General features: G+C 40.9%; 1 protein-coding gene across 4 annotated transcripts in view; it reads left to right on the plus strand.

The window, feature by feature from the left end:
* The first annotated feature begins 139 nt into the window (after nt 1-139).
* Nucleotides 140-17,122, plus strand: part of abcc8 (ATP-binding cassette, sub-family C (CFTR/MRP), member 8) — a 53,328-nt gene continuing 36,345 nt past the window's right edge. Inside the window, exons 1-9 of one of the 4 annotated variants that reach the window (XM_084932920.1) lie at nt 140-502; nt 3,529-3,691; nt 6,281-6,422; nt 8,304-8,425; nt 9,152-9,318; nt 10,852-11,094; nt 13,640-13,828; nt 14,721-14,885; nt 15,576-15,731. In XM_084932920.1, coding sequence (XP_084789046.1) covers nt 482-502; nt 3,529-3,691; nt 6,281-6,422; nt 8,304-8,425; nt 9,152-9,318; nt 10,852-11,094; nt 13,640-13,828; nt 14,721-14,885; nt 15,576-15,731 — 1,368 coding nt within the window. In that variant the 5' untranslated portion in view covers nt 140-481. Of the gene's footprint in view, nt 503-2,880; nt 3,397-3,528; nt 3,692-6,280; nt 6,423-8,303; nt 8,426-9,151; nt 9,319-10,851; nt 11,095-13,639; nt 13,829-14,720; nt 14,886-15,575; nt 15,732-17,122 lie in introns of those variants that run through there. The other 3 variants (XM_084932923.1, XM_084932922.1, XM_084932921.1) reach the window with 3 other exon arrangements.

Here is a 17,122-nt window from a genome sequence, read left to right on the forward strand (position 1 = left end):
TTTCATGTAATATTACGCGTGTGTTGCTTTGCTGGGCAGCATTCCGCTTCCCTCTTTTCTAAGCTCTGTGCAGTCATCCACTCCCGCCTCATTGTTCATACGTGACATCTGTCTGCTGCCAGTTGGCCGCTGTGCTGCGTGTACCTACCGATGTCCTACCTCTACGGTTCATGATACAGTCCAAAGGTTGGCTGGAAAGATCTGCCTCTTTCTTCCTGCAACCCCTCCTCTTCCTCCTCTTCCTCCTCCTCCCCCTCCTGGGTACCCGGGGTCAGCACCGTGGACAGCTCCTTGCCGTCACCCGTAAACCACCGCCTGCGGTCGGGTTGTCAAACGCAAGTAGGACAGCGAGAAGTCGGGCGCACTCTGAACACATGAGAGTGTGCTATTTACGAGATTTTGCCTCTTTTCTTTTTTTAACATCCAAGCGACGGATGTGACAGAAGATTGTTTCTGAAGTCAGAGATACGAGGCTGGAACAATGATCTCACGATATAAACCGGTAAGTGCTACTACAGTATATCTGTAACCTGCTCAGTCGCTTGATCGATATTCAATTTAAAGCAGCGAATATTCTGCATGTAGGCCTACGATTAAGGTCGAAAATACACAAAAGACACACGTAATTTGATTTAATTGCACGCAGCATTTTACAGATATGAGCTCTCTCCAGATTAAGGCCTATCCAATGATGATACAAGTCATTTCAGTTCATATTTAGTCAGTGAATCCCCGTGTGCGCTGTAATTGGTTCATCCATCACCAAGGCTTATTTCTGGAGGCGAGTTCTGAGAGTTTAAACTATTGAGTGTGCTGATTTCTCAACAGGGCCATTGCACCGAGTGTGGTAACAAATTGTCACAGGCAGATGGGGAGCATTTCACAAAAACAAGTACCTCCCCCTTCCTCTTTCTCTCATAGGTGAGAAAAATGCCTAGAAAGTAGATGCACACGGATGCCACAATGCAATGCATGAGTCACTGGTCACCCCTTACCCTCACTTTACACCCACAGACATAATCATCACACTACTTCAGCCAACACATAGTCAAACCTTGTTTTCAGTTAAGCCACTGTTGTTTGGTTGGCATCAATCTGTATTTGGGGTTTTATGACGTAACAGAGGCTCAGTGTCTATTTTGAGGCCGGTCTGATATTTTAGGATTTTTTTGGAATCTATTGTTCTCCCTTTGTGTTGTGAGTTTACTAAGATGATGTTGACTTTTCCTCTCTTGGCGTCTCTCTGAGAGGCTGCTGCTCTATCTAGTCATTTTCTCCGTCCTCACCCACTCCAATGCTTCAACCCTCCCCAGGCTATACAGTGATGACCATCTCTGATGTAGGGCATCACAGAACGAAAGTATAATAATAGCCTAGGGGCAGTGTAATATAAAAAAGGAATCTTTAATTGAAGCCTGATGCTGGTAGTAGAAGGAAAACAACACAAAACAAGTAACCCCCAACAGACTTAACAATATGTATTCTGTTCTGTTTAACTGGACTTGGTCCTATGACCCTATTTTTTCTTTATTTTTAAACAAAATGATAGAGCTAATATTTACTAAGATATTTGATGTGTGCAGGAAGTGATTAAGTAGGGCTGCAGCTGACCCAAACATCATATATTGGGTGATGAAATCAAAAACCAACTGGAATATCATTTTACAGCTATGCCTGGTGTCCCTTTCCTACTTCCCATATATCTCAGTGCTTAAAGTGTAACTAGAAGCACTACAGCATATGGGGCCAACCTGAACCTTATTGTTTCTTGCATTTTGGACACATTTATGGCTTTACAATCATAATCCACTTATTTATTTTCTACATATTAAGTGTATATAAGTATCAGTCAAATTAGAATAATTCTGTTCTGCTGGGATTGAATAAATGCAAGCTTGCAAAAGCATTGCATCCTGTTTTATGGTATCACTGCTTGCAGAAAGCTGTGCACTGTAATGAACATTTGCAAAAGTAAATACTACCTTGCTTTTAAACAGATAGCTGGAATTTAATGTCTATATCTCAAGATGCCTTAAGTACAGGACCACATGTTCGGTGAAGCTTGCAAGTCAGTTCAAAGAGGAAACTCGAGCTGTACTGTGTCATGCACATTTACATGCCCCGCTCTCCTCACGTCACATACCAAACACACCCTCCAGTTTGGCGGCCTCTTTAAAGCTTTCCCATCTCTCGCTCTGATATGTCTTTTTTAACCTCTCCTCATTTCAAACATGAGTTCTCAGCCTGAACCTACAGTAAGTTGTATTTTTTCTCATATTAAATATACATTGCTGTTGTTATACCACAGTCTGAGTCCGTGTACGTGAATCGGCTGACAACTGTGTGTGTAAACAACAAAACACTTGTGTAAACTGCTCATTACAGTTAAGCTTATCTCCTTGCTGCAACGATGTAAAAGGTCATCAGCCATGGATTACATTGAATGTAAATCATTTTAAACGCTAAGAAAAGGCCATCAGTCTACCCTGGTCGACAGATGGATTATTGAAATCTGCTCCCATGTGGGTCTTTGCTGATCCTGCTCTACAAGCAGGCTGCTACTGGCTGCAGTGGGATTTCTCTCTGCAGGACCATGCACATAATGCATCCACGCCAGGAATTCATAAATATTTGATGCTATCATTCCTCATGTGTTGAGCCTGGTTATTCCGTTATTCCGTTATTGTGGTTTTTTTTTAATTTTTTATCATTTTGATAAAAATTGTGTTTTAGTATTATGTAAGCCCTGAGAACATGTTTTTGAGATTTAGATTTTATGCGCTTGCTCATGCTTCACACGTACTTCTGTATGACGTTTGCACTGTTCATCCACTAGCTGTATCCCAGTGTCTCGCTCTTCATCATTCACTGTTCCCTTCCACCCTCCCCCTCCTACCTTTAGTTGCTCTCCAGCTCGTCTGCACACTCTGCCCCTTCTGCGCTCCTCTCCAAGGTCGACTTTGAGCTCTCGATTGCAAAGAGACAGGAATAGCAGGTGGACTGCAGAATGCTGTCGCTGCTCGATCAGTGTGTGTGTGTGTGTGTGTGTGTGCGTTTATGAGGAATGCGAACATGTCTGAATGTATTCCAGTGGAGCTGTGCAGCTCTGTGCACAAGTGAAGCTTCAGCCTTAGAGGATGTCTGCAGACTGCGGATGGACGAGCTGCAGATGCTTTTCACCGGCATGGCCAGAAAAGCTGCTTAAACTATCACAGAGGAGAGGGAGCTGCCGCCGCTGCTGCTGCTGCCACTGCTGCGCTGGACTGTGACTGTCCCTGACCTCTTCCTCCCTCCTCCTCTGTCTCCTCTCTTTCACTCGAGCTGATATTTGGGAGCTGGATTAGAGAGGGAACAGGAAGGAAGACACCTTGGGAATTACCGGGATCCACTGCAGACGTCAGTGTTTCCTTTTGAAAAGACGACATGCTCTGAGAACCTCTTCTTCTAAATCTCTTCATCTGTGTCTCCTGTCCTCCCCTCATCCTCTTCTTCTCCTCCTCCTCCTCCTTTTCCTCCTGTTCCCGGCAGAGTCCCGGTTCCACCATGTCCTTGGCATTCTGTGGAAACGAGAATAACTCGATGGCCTACAACGTGGATGGAGGGGTTCTGAACAACGGCTGTTTCCTGGATGCACTCAATGTGGTCCCACATGTTTTTGTTCTCTTCATCACCTTCCCCATCCTCTTCATTGGTGAGTGTCAATGTGAAGTGAAGCCTTGACTTCCACACGTGCTCAGATAGCATGTCAGCACAAGTCAGCATGATGGGCTTCGATATGTTTTCTGTCTTTCTCATATTCCTCTTAATCAGCTTGTTTTATTCTGCATGCGGTTGATGAACTATTGCATGATGTATTCAGTGAGTGCTTCACTTGCTTTATAGAGTCTGTTCATTTCAGTATACTCAACGTTTATGCCACCGAGGAGTGGTTTTGAGTGCGCATTTCATTCTCCGATTTATAACACCCACAAATATCTGCAGGTGTATGGGTTAGCCAGTTATGGAAGGCTGAGCCTCTTCAGTGACACAACATGAGGACATAATTACTGAGCTGCAAGAATTTTTCTGAGCAAATTAACATCTTTCGATAAAATGCAGGCAAACAGATGATGGCATTAGGTTGCACCTTGTTTGCCCTCCTATCTTGCCGCTGGTCATTTCTGTTAGAGTCATCAGCAGCGTGTAATGGATCAGCACTACATGCACATTTTGCTGCTACAGTCACACATGCTCCAGCGCTGTCATCTGACCTTTCACATGGGTGTGTATGTAATGTGTGTGCCCATTTAGTGCCCTCCTTTTCATTTTTCAAAAGCAAGACACCACTCTATAAGTCCGCACTATTCATTGTGGAACAAAGTGGAAGAAGATGCAAAATGTAACTTTTACACTATTTTCCCCATTATTATCTGGACAATAATAGTGTAATTAAACAGTTTGTGCTTCTACTTTAGTAATATTCCTGTCATCGCTCGCATTTAAAACACTGTTTCTCCATATATCAATATTGTTGCTTTTCCTAATTAAAGAATCCTGATACTTTCTCTATCTGCAGATATCTCTATAAATGTTTATGTTTGTCTTTCCTTTAACTTGAAGACAAAAACACTCACTGATAAGGCACTAAGGGGCTCTATAAGTCCACTGTTAGATGATAACAGGCTGCAAGCTGCAGGGGTTTTTCTCTCTCTCCTGTCACACTGAGCTGATGTGCTCTCGCTAACAACTTTGCCACCAAACACAAACCTCAGGGGTGTGAAATGTTTTCTGTTTATCTTGATTCACTTGATAAAACCTCTTAAGCCAGCATCCTGTTATGTGCATTGCCCTTGAGAGAGTCAGCTCATTATTTTCACTTCAAGGCTAAAAGAGGATATTGGGGATACATGCACCACAACACCATCGCTGACTTGAATGAATCCTTATTACCTGCTGTTGGCTGTAGGAAATCCATGTAATTATAATTAATGCACCGTTTGATGCAATGCATACTTTTATTATATATCTGCAATGCGGTCACTTAATATGTGGCTTATTTACCCTAGTGGCAAATTATTTGAGTAAATATTATGGTGCTGACTTTAATGATGCTTTTCAGTACTTGAGCCGAGAGTGTTTGTCAAAAAGAGTTAGAGGAAGTGATGGAGTACATGCCAGCCTGTGCCAGCACTTCTCACTGACAAAAACTGTTAAGGTGCCAAGAAGTGAGGAGTGATTCACAGAATTTCATCAGTAGAGATGTGTTTTATGACAGCAGTGAATCAAATCTGAAATATAAATTGCACTTTGATTATCAGTTGCTGTTTTACAAGCCAGGTTCTATTGTATTACAGGGCAAACTGAGACCAACATCTGTCTAAGAGAAAATTAATGGAGAAGGAGGTTTGAGCTGAAATAATTGACTTAAGGATCTCAGGCAAGCAGCCATCTAACCGCATCTATTGGCTCCTTGCCTGCAGAGAGTCAAGCAATCAAAGTGATAATAACACAACTTTCCTGCTGTACTCTAGCAGCCTGGTATTTTCTCCCAGCAGAGCCATCTTTCTATTTTCCCTTCTGTAAGTTATTCACCATGCTTGAGCATTCCAGCTCTTTATCATGGAGCTCATGATGTACAACGCATTCATTTAAGACTGCTCACAAGTTTATTTTCCTAGTGGAGACTCCCATAGAAAAATGGTTTTTGTCATCTCGCTCTGTGCTAATGTTCTTTCCCCCTGTGCATAAAAAAGATAAGTCTTGGTTATATACGAGATCAAGGCCCTCAGGCACCACTGCATTAAAAAAGTCAGGGTTTTGTCATGGAAATCACTGCATGGGCTCGAGAACACTTGCACAAATCACCGTCTGTGAACACAGTGCACCGTACCATCCACAAACGCAAGTTAAAGATCTACAGAAGAAGAACCTATGTGTGAACATGATCCAGAAATGCTTCTTTCTTCTCTTCATCTCATTTAAAATGAACTGAAGAAAAATAGAAAACTGCTCTGTGGTCAGGAAATCAAAATTAGATTTTTTCTTTTCAAAAACATGGATGCCATAACCTGATGGTATGCATTAGAGCGTGTGGAATTGGTAGCTTGGACATCTGCAAAGGCACCATCAATGCTGAAAAGTATATACAGGGTTTAGAGTGACATGTTTTCTCAGTTTAAACATTTGATAGAGTCTCTGTCTTCTACTGTGAGGAAAATGGTTCTTTTTTGGCCTTTTTGTATTTAAAGTGAAATGACCCTGTTGCTTTTCAATCACTTTCATTTCCTGGTTCATGTTTGAGGTTGGGGCAGCCAGAGTTCAAAGGTCCACATCCACCACAGCACCTGGCTTCACTTTCCTGGACACAACCTGCGATGGCTCCTCACCTTCATCCTGCTCTTCATCCTCGTCTGTGAGATTGCAGAGGGCATTGTCTCAGATGGGTATGTTTGGCATTTTAATAATACAATACTGCAGCCTCATGATGATCTCAGTCATTATGAGGTGATGTTTGTTATGTCATGACACTAGTGAGAATGTTCATTTTTATATGCTTTTGTTTAGTTTAAATGTATAGTATAGTAAAATGTGTTTTGTGTATTATCAGTATGATTTTTGTGTGACACAATTCAATTTTTTCCGCCATTATTCAATTATTCAATTATGCAATTATGCAATGCAGGAAGGATTGCAGTTGTTGATTGTTCAAATTGTTGCTTGCTTTCTACTTAAACATTAGTGAAGCAGAGTACATTTTATTGCTAAACAACTTTTAAGTTAAGAATATGAAGACAAAGAACAAAATGCGGCGTGAAATAAAAGCTTAAAGCTAGTCAAAGCTAACAGTGAGGAAGTGGAGGTTGTGATCTGACAGTTATCAGTTTGCAAGCTAAAAAAAAGTTCATGATATGATTTACTTTTTTGGATTTATTTATTTACTGTACACAGAAATAAGGACACTACCACAGCAGGAATAAGAGGAGTTGACATAACGAAAAAAAGTCTAATGCAGACAAAAGGATGCTACTTAGCACAATGGAGCCTGCTAGCATTCACCACCAGCCAACACAATACAGACAAAGCCACTGAGAGGCAAATGTTAATATTTGCCAACTGAAAACACGTCAGTGAGCTTTACCCTGGACTCCAATAAGCATGTCTTTAGACTATGAGAGGAAGCCAGAGTACCCGCAGACAACCCATGCAGGCACAGGCAAAACATATAAACTTCTCACACTAAGGCTTCAGCTGGCAAATGGATTCAAACCCATGACCTGCTGTGAGATGACAGTACTACCTCCATTTCCTGGATAATCTCATGAAATGACTCACAGGGCTATATCAGAATCCAAACTGCTCATGTTTAGGTCTCGTTATCTAATTCGTCTCTATGTGTATCCTGTTGTTGTCTAATTTAGTTTAATTCAATTCAATTCAATTCAATTCAATTTTATTTATATAGCGCCAAATCACAACAAAAGTCGCCTCAAGGCGCTTCATAGATACAGAGAAAAACCCAACAATCATATGACCCCCTATGAGCAAGCACTTTGGCGACAGTGGGAAGGAAAAACTCCCTTTTAACAGGAAGAAACCTCCGGCAGAACCAGGCTCAGGGAGGGGCGGGGCCATCTGCTGCGACCGGTTGGGGTGATAGAAGGAAGACAGGATAAAAGACATGCTGTGGAAGAGAGACAGAGGTTAATAACAGATATGATTCAATGCAGAGAGGTCTATTAATACATAGTGAGTGAGAAAGGTGACTGGAAAGGAAAAACTCAATGCATCATGGGAATCCCCCGGCAGCCTACGTCTATTGCAGCATAACTAAGGGAGGATTCAGGGTCACCTGGTCCAGCCCTAACTATATGCTTTAGCAAAAAGGAAAGTTTTAAGCCTAATCTTAAAAGTAGAGATAGTTTCTGTCTCCCGAATCCAAACTGGAAGCTAGTTCCACAGAAGAGGGGCCTGAAAACTGAAGGCTCTGCCTCCCATTCTACTTTTAAATACTCTAGGAACAACAAGTAGGCCTGCAGAGCGAGAGCGAAGTGCTCTAATAGGGTGATATGGTACTACAAGGTCATTAAGATAAGATGGGGCCTGATTATTTAAGACCTTGTATGTGAGGAGCAGGATTTTGAATTCAGTTTACCAGGCTCTAGATTAGTTGTGGAGATTGGGGTGGTTAGCCCTATGAGGTAAAGAGAAATTTGGCTAATTTACTTGCTTAATGAGACATCTGTCAAGATGCATAATAATAATTATTATTATTTTATTGTTATCAGCCTAACCTGTTTCTTTCTCTATCTGATGTTTATTTGCAGGTTCAGTCAGTCCCTCCATCTTCACCTGTACATGCCTGCAGCTCTGGCCTTCATGGCTGGCATCACCTCTATTGTCTACTATCATAACATTGAGACCTCCAACTTTCCCAAACTACTGTTAGGTATCGTCTGTTTATTCTTTTTTTTACATTTTTCCCTTCCTTCTCAGGCATCATTAACTCATCTGTGTGCAGCTCCTGGTGCTTTATTCAATGCTCCCATTGAATCACTCAGCTTCCCTGGCTGTAAGGTTTCCATTTCACAGCCAGACAGAAATTCATCTTCTAAAGAGAGCCTTGGGTGTTGACTTTTATGCTAGAGATATTCTTCATTATAAAGAAGAAAAAAAATCTCAGTGGTTTTGCTGTTGGCCAGCAGTGTAACCTTTGTGTAGAAACAAGAATCCGTTATCGTCTCATATCGTCTGGACTGACGTGATGTAGCTCCATCAAAAATCATAATGGAACAAAGACAACAGATTTAGCTTCTGTTTCCTGAATTAGACGTCTGCTAGAAATACAGTGCAATGGAAACGGAGGAAAGAAACAAGAAGAAAAAACTCATATCTTAACTGTTCTCTTACGCAGCTGAAACATGAGATTGAATGGTGTCTCCACATGGTAAATAAATTATAACATGAGTTGAACCATGGACACAGTTATATGAAATGTATCCCAGCCTGTAACAAAATACACCTATTGCACAAATTGAGTTTCAGAGAGAACGATGTCATATTGATGACACTTTTTCATTTAGACTGAAATATAAGTTTGCGGTCGAGTTATTTATCGTTTCTGGCTTATCTGGTAATTCACTGTGTGACTCTGATCCCTGCTAAATCCCTTTAGCCCTGCTGATCTACTGGGTGCTGGCCTTCATCATGAAGACCATCAAGTTTGCCAAGTACACCGAGCATGGCATCGGCCCCAGGCAGCTACGCTACTGCATCACAGGACTGCTAGTGCTGCTGTATGGACTCCTACTAACTGTAGAGATCAACGTCATCCTCGGCAGGGTAAGTGTGTACATTTGTGTCTTTGTCCACTGTTGTGTGTGCAGGTATATAAACACATAAGCTACTGAGAGTGACGTAAGATCATTCAGATGCAGTGATACTACTTTTTGTTAAGCTCTTAAAATGGTAATAGTTACACTGGAGCATGTGACGGTGGTTATGAACCTTCACTGGCTTTCATTCGAATGCAAGTAAATATGCCATTTATTTTAAACTGCATATTTATGAAAAACTAATCTCCAGATTTTAAAGCCAGGCTGGCCAGTAACAGTGACAACACAGCAGCTGCATTTAAAGACAATGATGTGACATTTCCTTTCAGCCTTGCTTGCGATTTTGCTGAGGCCATTTACAGTATCCCCTGCAGCTGGGGAGCATTTTATTCCCCATGGTTCAGTTTTATGAATCAGATGATTAAAATGATGACAGCTCCAACTGCATACAATGTTTTTGAGAATTTCTAATCAATTGTGGAAACTCTGTGAGCCTGAGAAGAGAGCTTTATTTTTAGTACATCATTATAATGTAAAATCCATGAAGGTCATGGTCATTTTTGGACTGATTTATTTGAACTGACTGGACTACTGTACATCGTTAATCATTAAAAAATGAACACAATGTGCAGATGTTTGAATTTAGTTTTGATTTCTGTAATCTATCATTACACTTTCATTTAAAGTATATCTAAAAGACACAAGATTCCCCTCACACGTGTGGTTCAGTGTGAGGCTTCATGCTGGTCTCTGATCACGTTTCTAGATGTATCTTATTAATATTCTATCGATGATTATTCAGCTTTTGACATTTTCAGCCTTCTGACCCTTTCTGAGCATGGAGAAAATGTCAGAGCAGTGTGCTCTTTTCTTGTCTTTTTCCTCTGGACAATTCACAATATGTTTGTCTCTGTTAACCTCTGCACTAAGCAAACACCTGTTACTAAATCACAGAGCCGTGGGCAAACAGCAGAGAAACAGATTCTCCCATCATCCGCTGCAATAATTTGGCCCGCTAGACCTCAGTTTCTTGAAGTGTCTTTATCTGCACTGTTAAAAGTGTGCAAACAGTTTATATTAATAATTGATGTGAACTTTCATGTTGAAGTAATGGAAAATAAATCATTACATGCTTTCATTAAAAAGCTAATTTAGATTTTACTGGCTGACAAAATGAATAAACGATTGTTAAATCAAATCTTTCGAATTAATTCACGCTCAGGATCTTGCTGAACATATTTTGCTGGGAATTCCATTTTATTCCATTTTTTTGTTGTGGTTAAAATAGAGCCTGATTTCAACTCTTAAACTTTACATTAGTCATAAATTTCCATATCAGGCAGCCTGTACTACTCCTACTATAATTAACCCCACTAATAAGAGTCTATCCAGCTGACATATAATTATCGTCTGCTGTGCACAGGTTAGTCGATATTTCTGTACATTTAAAGCCCAATCAGTGGTTTTTAGAGTTCACTCTTAGTTTTCAGGTAACTAGGGGGAATTGAACAGTTAATCAAAGCTCTTCTTTTTGTCACAGCGCTACATGTGTTTCGCCAATCCAACAGAGGTGAAGCCTCCCGAAGACCTTCAGGACCTCGGCGTTCGCTTCCTGCAGCCCTTCGTTAACTTGTTGTCCAAAGCCACCTACTGGTGGATGAACACCTTCATTACCTCTGCTCACAAACGACCCATCGACCTCAAGGTCATTGGCAAACTGCCCATAGCAATGAGAGCACTCACAAACTATATAAAGCTTCGCAAGGCCTTTGAAGACCAAAAGGTTAGTATTAGTAGATCTTTGTGAACAGTAAGTGGGCTGAGGTTGTTGTCCAGTAAATAGTCAATGTGTGTGTCAAAAGCACATCTGCTTTCCTTGTATTTCCTTGTTTAAGCTGAATAAATGATTGCATATATATCAGGCACTGATAACCAGCAAAGGTGAAATGCACAAATCTGTCCGTCCATGACTTTAATATGAATAATTCAGGGCCGTGTGGGTCCGGGGCCTACTTTAGCATACCCTAACTTTTGTCCATCACTGAAATTCACCCTCGTATTTACACCTACAGTCAATTCAGAGTTAAACATTTACTTTACTTAAGTCTGTGGCCTGTTGGGGCAAAGCAGTGCTTTCACAGAAATCCATCCCACACAGGCAAAGTTAGAACATACAAACTCTCAACACTGTGTTTCTTTTTGATGATTATCAGGGGATCATCTTGGACGTTGAGCTCTGAGACACAAATAAGACTTTAAGTATTTCTGTGAGAAGTCAACATGTAGCTTATTCACTTCATTTTGGCCCGTTTTTGCTGTGCTTTTTTTAAAAAATGTTTCTGCCGGGTATGTTTGAATCAATGTCTTTCCTGCAGTGACTCATGGCTCGCTGAACTCTGGGACAAATAAACTTTATTTAGACATCATAGATATGAATACTTGACTAATGTAAACAGTGAAATGTCACACTGTCATGAGAATGTGCGTAGTGTATGTACACACGTTCAGGCTTATTCTCTATATCGTGCTTACCCCAGTTGTATACCATCCTCTCTACTGTTTTAGATATGTGCTGATTAAACCTTATTGTAATTTCTAGCACAAATGGTTTTATGGTGGTGATATATTAGATTGCATTTTTGCATACTATAAGGCCTTTCTAGTACTTTTTCATCTCCATATATGTAAATGAGGAAATGCATAAAAGCACCTCGCTGGCTTTGACTTTCTGTGTTGGGCTTGCTTCACATCCCTGCATTTTTGAAGGTTTCCTCCTGGTATACGTCCATTTGCATAAGCCGGTTTTAAATGGATGTAATAACATTTTTATTTGCTGCTTATTAAAAAAGAAGAAGAAAAACTTTCTCTAATGAAATGTAATATTTATCTCTTTCAATTCCTCTTTCTTTAGCAGAATTGATAGATGAGTTAGTTCTTAATATGGCTCCCAGAAAGATTCCATGTGTTTTAATAATATAATTATGATGTGTGTTTGGTATTTTCATTTGAGACTTTTATGTGGTGAACACAGCTTATGTCCCGTTCTCTTCTTCTCTGGTCTTCTAGTCTCGCTAATGTCAGTCCAAGCTGTCTCTCTTTCCTTTCCCTCTCTGTCTCTCTGTCCATCTCACTTCTGGAGCACGTGTCAGGGGTCAGATGTGAAGGGCGTCCTCTGTAGGGTCATTGTTTTCCAGTGTTTGGAAGGTCACGCTCAACGTCACGTCTGCATGTGCGTCCAGTGTGAACGCAACCCCACTTCCTTCCGGCAGGAGCAAGGGATGAGAGAAACTGAGGGATCCCAGTGGAGCGCTGGGGAAGGGTGGTGGTGGGGCATTTAGAGGAGGGCCTGGAGGCGCCAGGTCATTCCCATTCTACTGTGAACGAGGCAACATCCTGACCTCTGTGGGGGTGAAAGCACTACACTTCATGGGAAGCTAGTTACAGTGTGAGTGTGTGAGAACGAAACATCCTCCTTCCTAGTTGTTTGAACTTGAGGTAGGAAGAAAGGATGTGTGTGTGTGTATGTGTGTGCAAACACTGAGGTTTAATATGAGCTTGAAGTGAAAGATAGAGGCACATGACCAGGGTCACGTTTGTTCTCACAGTTCTGAGAATGACTTAGAGATGGTCACAGAGATGTGCACCCACAGTGAAAATGTCCTGGGACTGTTTACTGCACCGTAGCAGTCCAGATGTTTTCCTGTCATCGTACTAACTGACTCACTGAGCCATGCTCTCGTGTTGTTTTAGGAAATTCATAAAATTGTATATAAATAAATATAAATTAACAGCAATACCTTCTCCAGTCAGTCTTGGAATCTCTGTTTTTGTGTCCCTGACATGGTGCTCCAGCTTCATTACCCTCAGAGGAGTTATGTAGGCTTTTCATGTGACGCAGTGTGAAACTTGCCATTAATCATGCTATCCTATGTAGCAACGAGGTGGATGGGAGCCTTGAACCTGACCTCAATTTAAAGGCTTCTGTTGCAGTGCTGGGATCTAATGGTGTTGACTCAGCTTTTATGTTCAAGCAGTTATTTCCTTTTGCTATGTTAGCCAGCTTTTATGCTCTAATCCCTTTGCCTTTTGTTGTGCTGCTAGTTCAACACCACAGACAAATGGCACTTCTCTTCAAAGATGTAATCTTCATCATGCTAACGAAATACTCTGATTACTGTTTGTAATTTAGACTTTCAATAAAAAAAAAGCCACTTGTTATTGTGCCCTGGCAGATTAGCTGTATTTGACAAAGAATATTTAAAAAGTGGCTTATTTGTCTTCATGCTAATATTTTTCTACATCTGGCCCTTCTTTTTATTACCCTTAAGAGGCCTCAGGGCATAGCACCGCAAAGTCCAAAGTGGATCTGGCAAGCCCTGAGAAAAGCATTCGGCAGACCTCTCATCCTCAGCATCACGTTCCGCTTCCTGGCCGACCTGCTGGGCTTTGCCGGTCCTCTCTGCATCTCTGGCATAGTCCACCACATCAGCAAAGACAATCGCACCATTCAGCCACCGGTGAGGCCATGCACATAGCACAACATAACATAAAAAATATTGTTATTAGCAAGTACGGATGCTGAATTTTTACTAGTCCGACATTTAAACGTTTCATTTAAATGTTAAATTTACGTTTTATTGCATTTGTTCAGGTAATGAGAGCAGCTTTAGGCATAACAGAGACATTACATAGCTTCCTCTGGCCTCTCAAAGGTTATAGTTACAGTTAGGTGAGACATTTATGATGCCCTGCCTCCCCTGCACACCTACCTGATGGTGCCTGATGGTCAAATATTTATGAGACTTATTGCTTTAGAAGTTGTCTCTGGTCGGGTGTCTTTCTGTAAGAATAACTCTTCAATTATTTGTTTGAAAGTCAAGTCCAATGCAGGGAACGGTAAGAAAAAATAGACTTAAGAAGCACTCAGTAAATATTCTTGTCTGCAGGGCAACAAGCTGAAAAATAGCAACAATTTCAGCCAATGAGTATCGAGAGAGCAAAACAAGGGAAAGTTACAAGGATGAGTTGCCATGGAGTGCAGACATATTTCTAATCAATAATTTGTAATTCCTTCTGGGAGAATGATGACTTCGTTATGCAGGATTCATTAATTTTTGAGAGAGATACCGTGTCCCTGTTCTTCTTGGGTTTCCAGCCTACACCCACATATCAGCTGTGCGTTTCACTCCAAAGCCTCTGTTTCATTTCAGTTTAATTGAGTTTCATGCACAATATTAAAGCTTGCTCTGAAATGGAGGTAATATGTTTTAAATGGATGATGTTTTCCTCAAATTTTGAAGTGATGAACGGGAACATTTGTAGCTGAAATTAAAAATCCAGGGGAGTTCAGCCTATATTCCTAACAACTGTTCCTGCTTGTCTAACCGCTCTCTGTGCCTTCACTTCCAGATAAAGCTGCTTGGGATCTATTTCATTTCCTCCAAGGAGTTTCTGGAGAATGCATACGTGTTGGCTGTGCTGCTCTTCTTCGCCCTACTCCTGCAGAGGACTTTCCTCCAGGCCTCTTACTATGTGGCTATTGAAACAGGCATCAACCTGCGTGGAGCCATACAGGTACACTGCACTGATCTGTTCTCTAAGGAAACTTTGTTTATGAGAAGTTTAAAGATCTTTTCTTGGAAAACTGCTCAGTTTCCTGTTCTTAGCTAACACACGTGGCACCCACCCAGTGTGGTTTTTTTCTGCTCTAGCCCATCCGCTTCAAGGCTTGATGTGTTGTATGTTCAGACACGCTCTTATTCATACCTGTTGAAGTGAGTGCTTATTTCTTGATGCTGTTGCCTTCCTGTCAGCTCAAAGCAGTCTGATCATTCTCCTCTGACCTCTGGCATCAACAAAGCATTTTCACACAGAGAACTGCAGCTGACTAGTATTTTCTCTTTTTGTGGCCCATTTTATATAAATTCTTGTGGTAGTTGTGTGAGGTAAATCCCAGTAGATCAGCAGTTTCTGAAACAGACAGACTAGCCTGTTGGGCAGCAAAACCCATGAAATGTTCAAAATAACTTAAATCACCTGATGCTCAATTTGAGCTGCCTGCATGCCAAGTTGTTACCATGTGACCAGCTAATTAGATATCTATGTTAACGATGAACTGGACAGGTGGCCTGTGAGTGTGTATTGAGACACGGCATTGTGTTAAAGACTAATCAGCACTATAATAGGCACCAGTTAATTAACTAATGATCACTACAGGGAAATGTATTGCTGTCAACCCTTTAATGTTTTTTGTTCTCTCCCCAGACAAAAATCTACAACAAAATCATGCGTCTGTGCACCTCCACCATGTCCATGGGTGAGCTAACCGTAGGTCAGATCTGCAACCTGGTTGCCATCGATACCAACCAGCTTATGTGGTTCTTCTTCCTCTGCCCTAACCTGTGGGCCATGCCAGTACAGGTATGAAGCACGTTGTTCTTCTCTACTCCGTAGATATCTTTAGGGTTTTGTTTCCACTGAGAGCAGCACTCAGTGTAGGTGTTTTATTGAAACTCTATATGTTTCATGCTTTAATTATATTTCTAATGGCAGCTTAATATGTTAAAGTGTTTACTTTTGCTCTTTGCTACAGAATAGCAGTGGGTTACTTCCATTAATATACATTTCATCCCAGAAAGCTGCAGCACTTGCTAAAGAGAACAGGGGCGGAGATGTCTGCACTAAAATCTTCTGGAAGATGTCCTGTAGAACTTTCTAGCAATCAAACAAAAGTTATGTTAAAATTCAGTCCCACTGACCATGAAGTTGTAACTAAGCTTAAGCTGGAACTAATGAATGCTTTTCGTTTCTCGAAAATCCTTTTGCAAAACAGATTTATTGTGAAATACTTTAAATCCTGTTTACACCATGTATACTTGCTAGCATTTTTCACCCTCCTCCTGTTTGAAACCTTCAGGATGACTGTATATCTAGTTGTCCATAAACAAAACAAGAACTAGAGGTCCAAAGCTCCAGAGTGAACCTTTAATGTTGTCTTTACTACGAGGGACTCAGTGTCATTGTAACCATGGTCACAGCTCAGGTAATCCCTGTGACTGCTCTGCCTCCTGTTATTTATGTGGCTCTATTGTTAGGCTGCAGTCCTTTACTGCAGAACTATAAATAATGTTTTACACTGTGTTACAGTGCAGGTATAAGTGTAACTCTGTGTCATACTTTTGCTGGCTTTCTGTTACTGCATTGCATTGTGTATTGTTAGATAGTTTTCTCTGCACACGAGTGTGTTAGATATTAGTAAAGGTGTGAGTCAAAGGTGTTTATCACACTGCATTTTTAATACCAGATTGTTTGGTGTCTGTCTTTCTGTAATGTGCATTGTATTTTCTCTTTACCGCATGGGAGAAGAAATGATTGCATGCACAGATGTGGGGGCTTAAAAACTGAGCACTGGGTGTTGGAGATGAACAGCCTAATGCATGCAGTAGACGACCATTACGCACTACTTTGGAATAAGTGGATCGCATAATTTATGACAAGCAGCACTGTTATTCAGCGTGTTTACTTTTATACCATTGGGATAAATTAGATTTCAATATGACAACTGTTTATGATAAAAATACAATTTCAGCAAAACATGGAGATCAGGTAGTTTCTTGTGTCACAGAATGCCTGCAAAAACTCATGGTTTATCCTGGTTTATCCTCCCACCTGTTCTTTCTCAAGGCCCTGTATAATAAATTCTTTATGTCATTTTTCTTCCATCTGGCCCATATCACCCATATCAGATGAAAAAGGTGTTTTTGCATTAAATAGAAATGTGAAAACATTTAATTACACTTGAAAAAATAATT

This window comes from Perissodus microlepis, chromosome 7 (genome assembly GCF_051167445.1).
Source record: "Perissodus microlepis isolate ML-2025 ecotype Zambia chromosome 7, ASM5116744v1, whole genome shotgun sequence".
Taxonomy (NCBI): Eukaryota; Metazoa; Chordata; class Actinopteri; order Cichliformes; family Cichlidae; genus Perissodus; species Perissodus microlepis.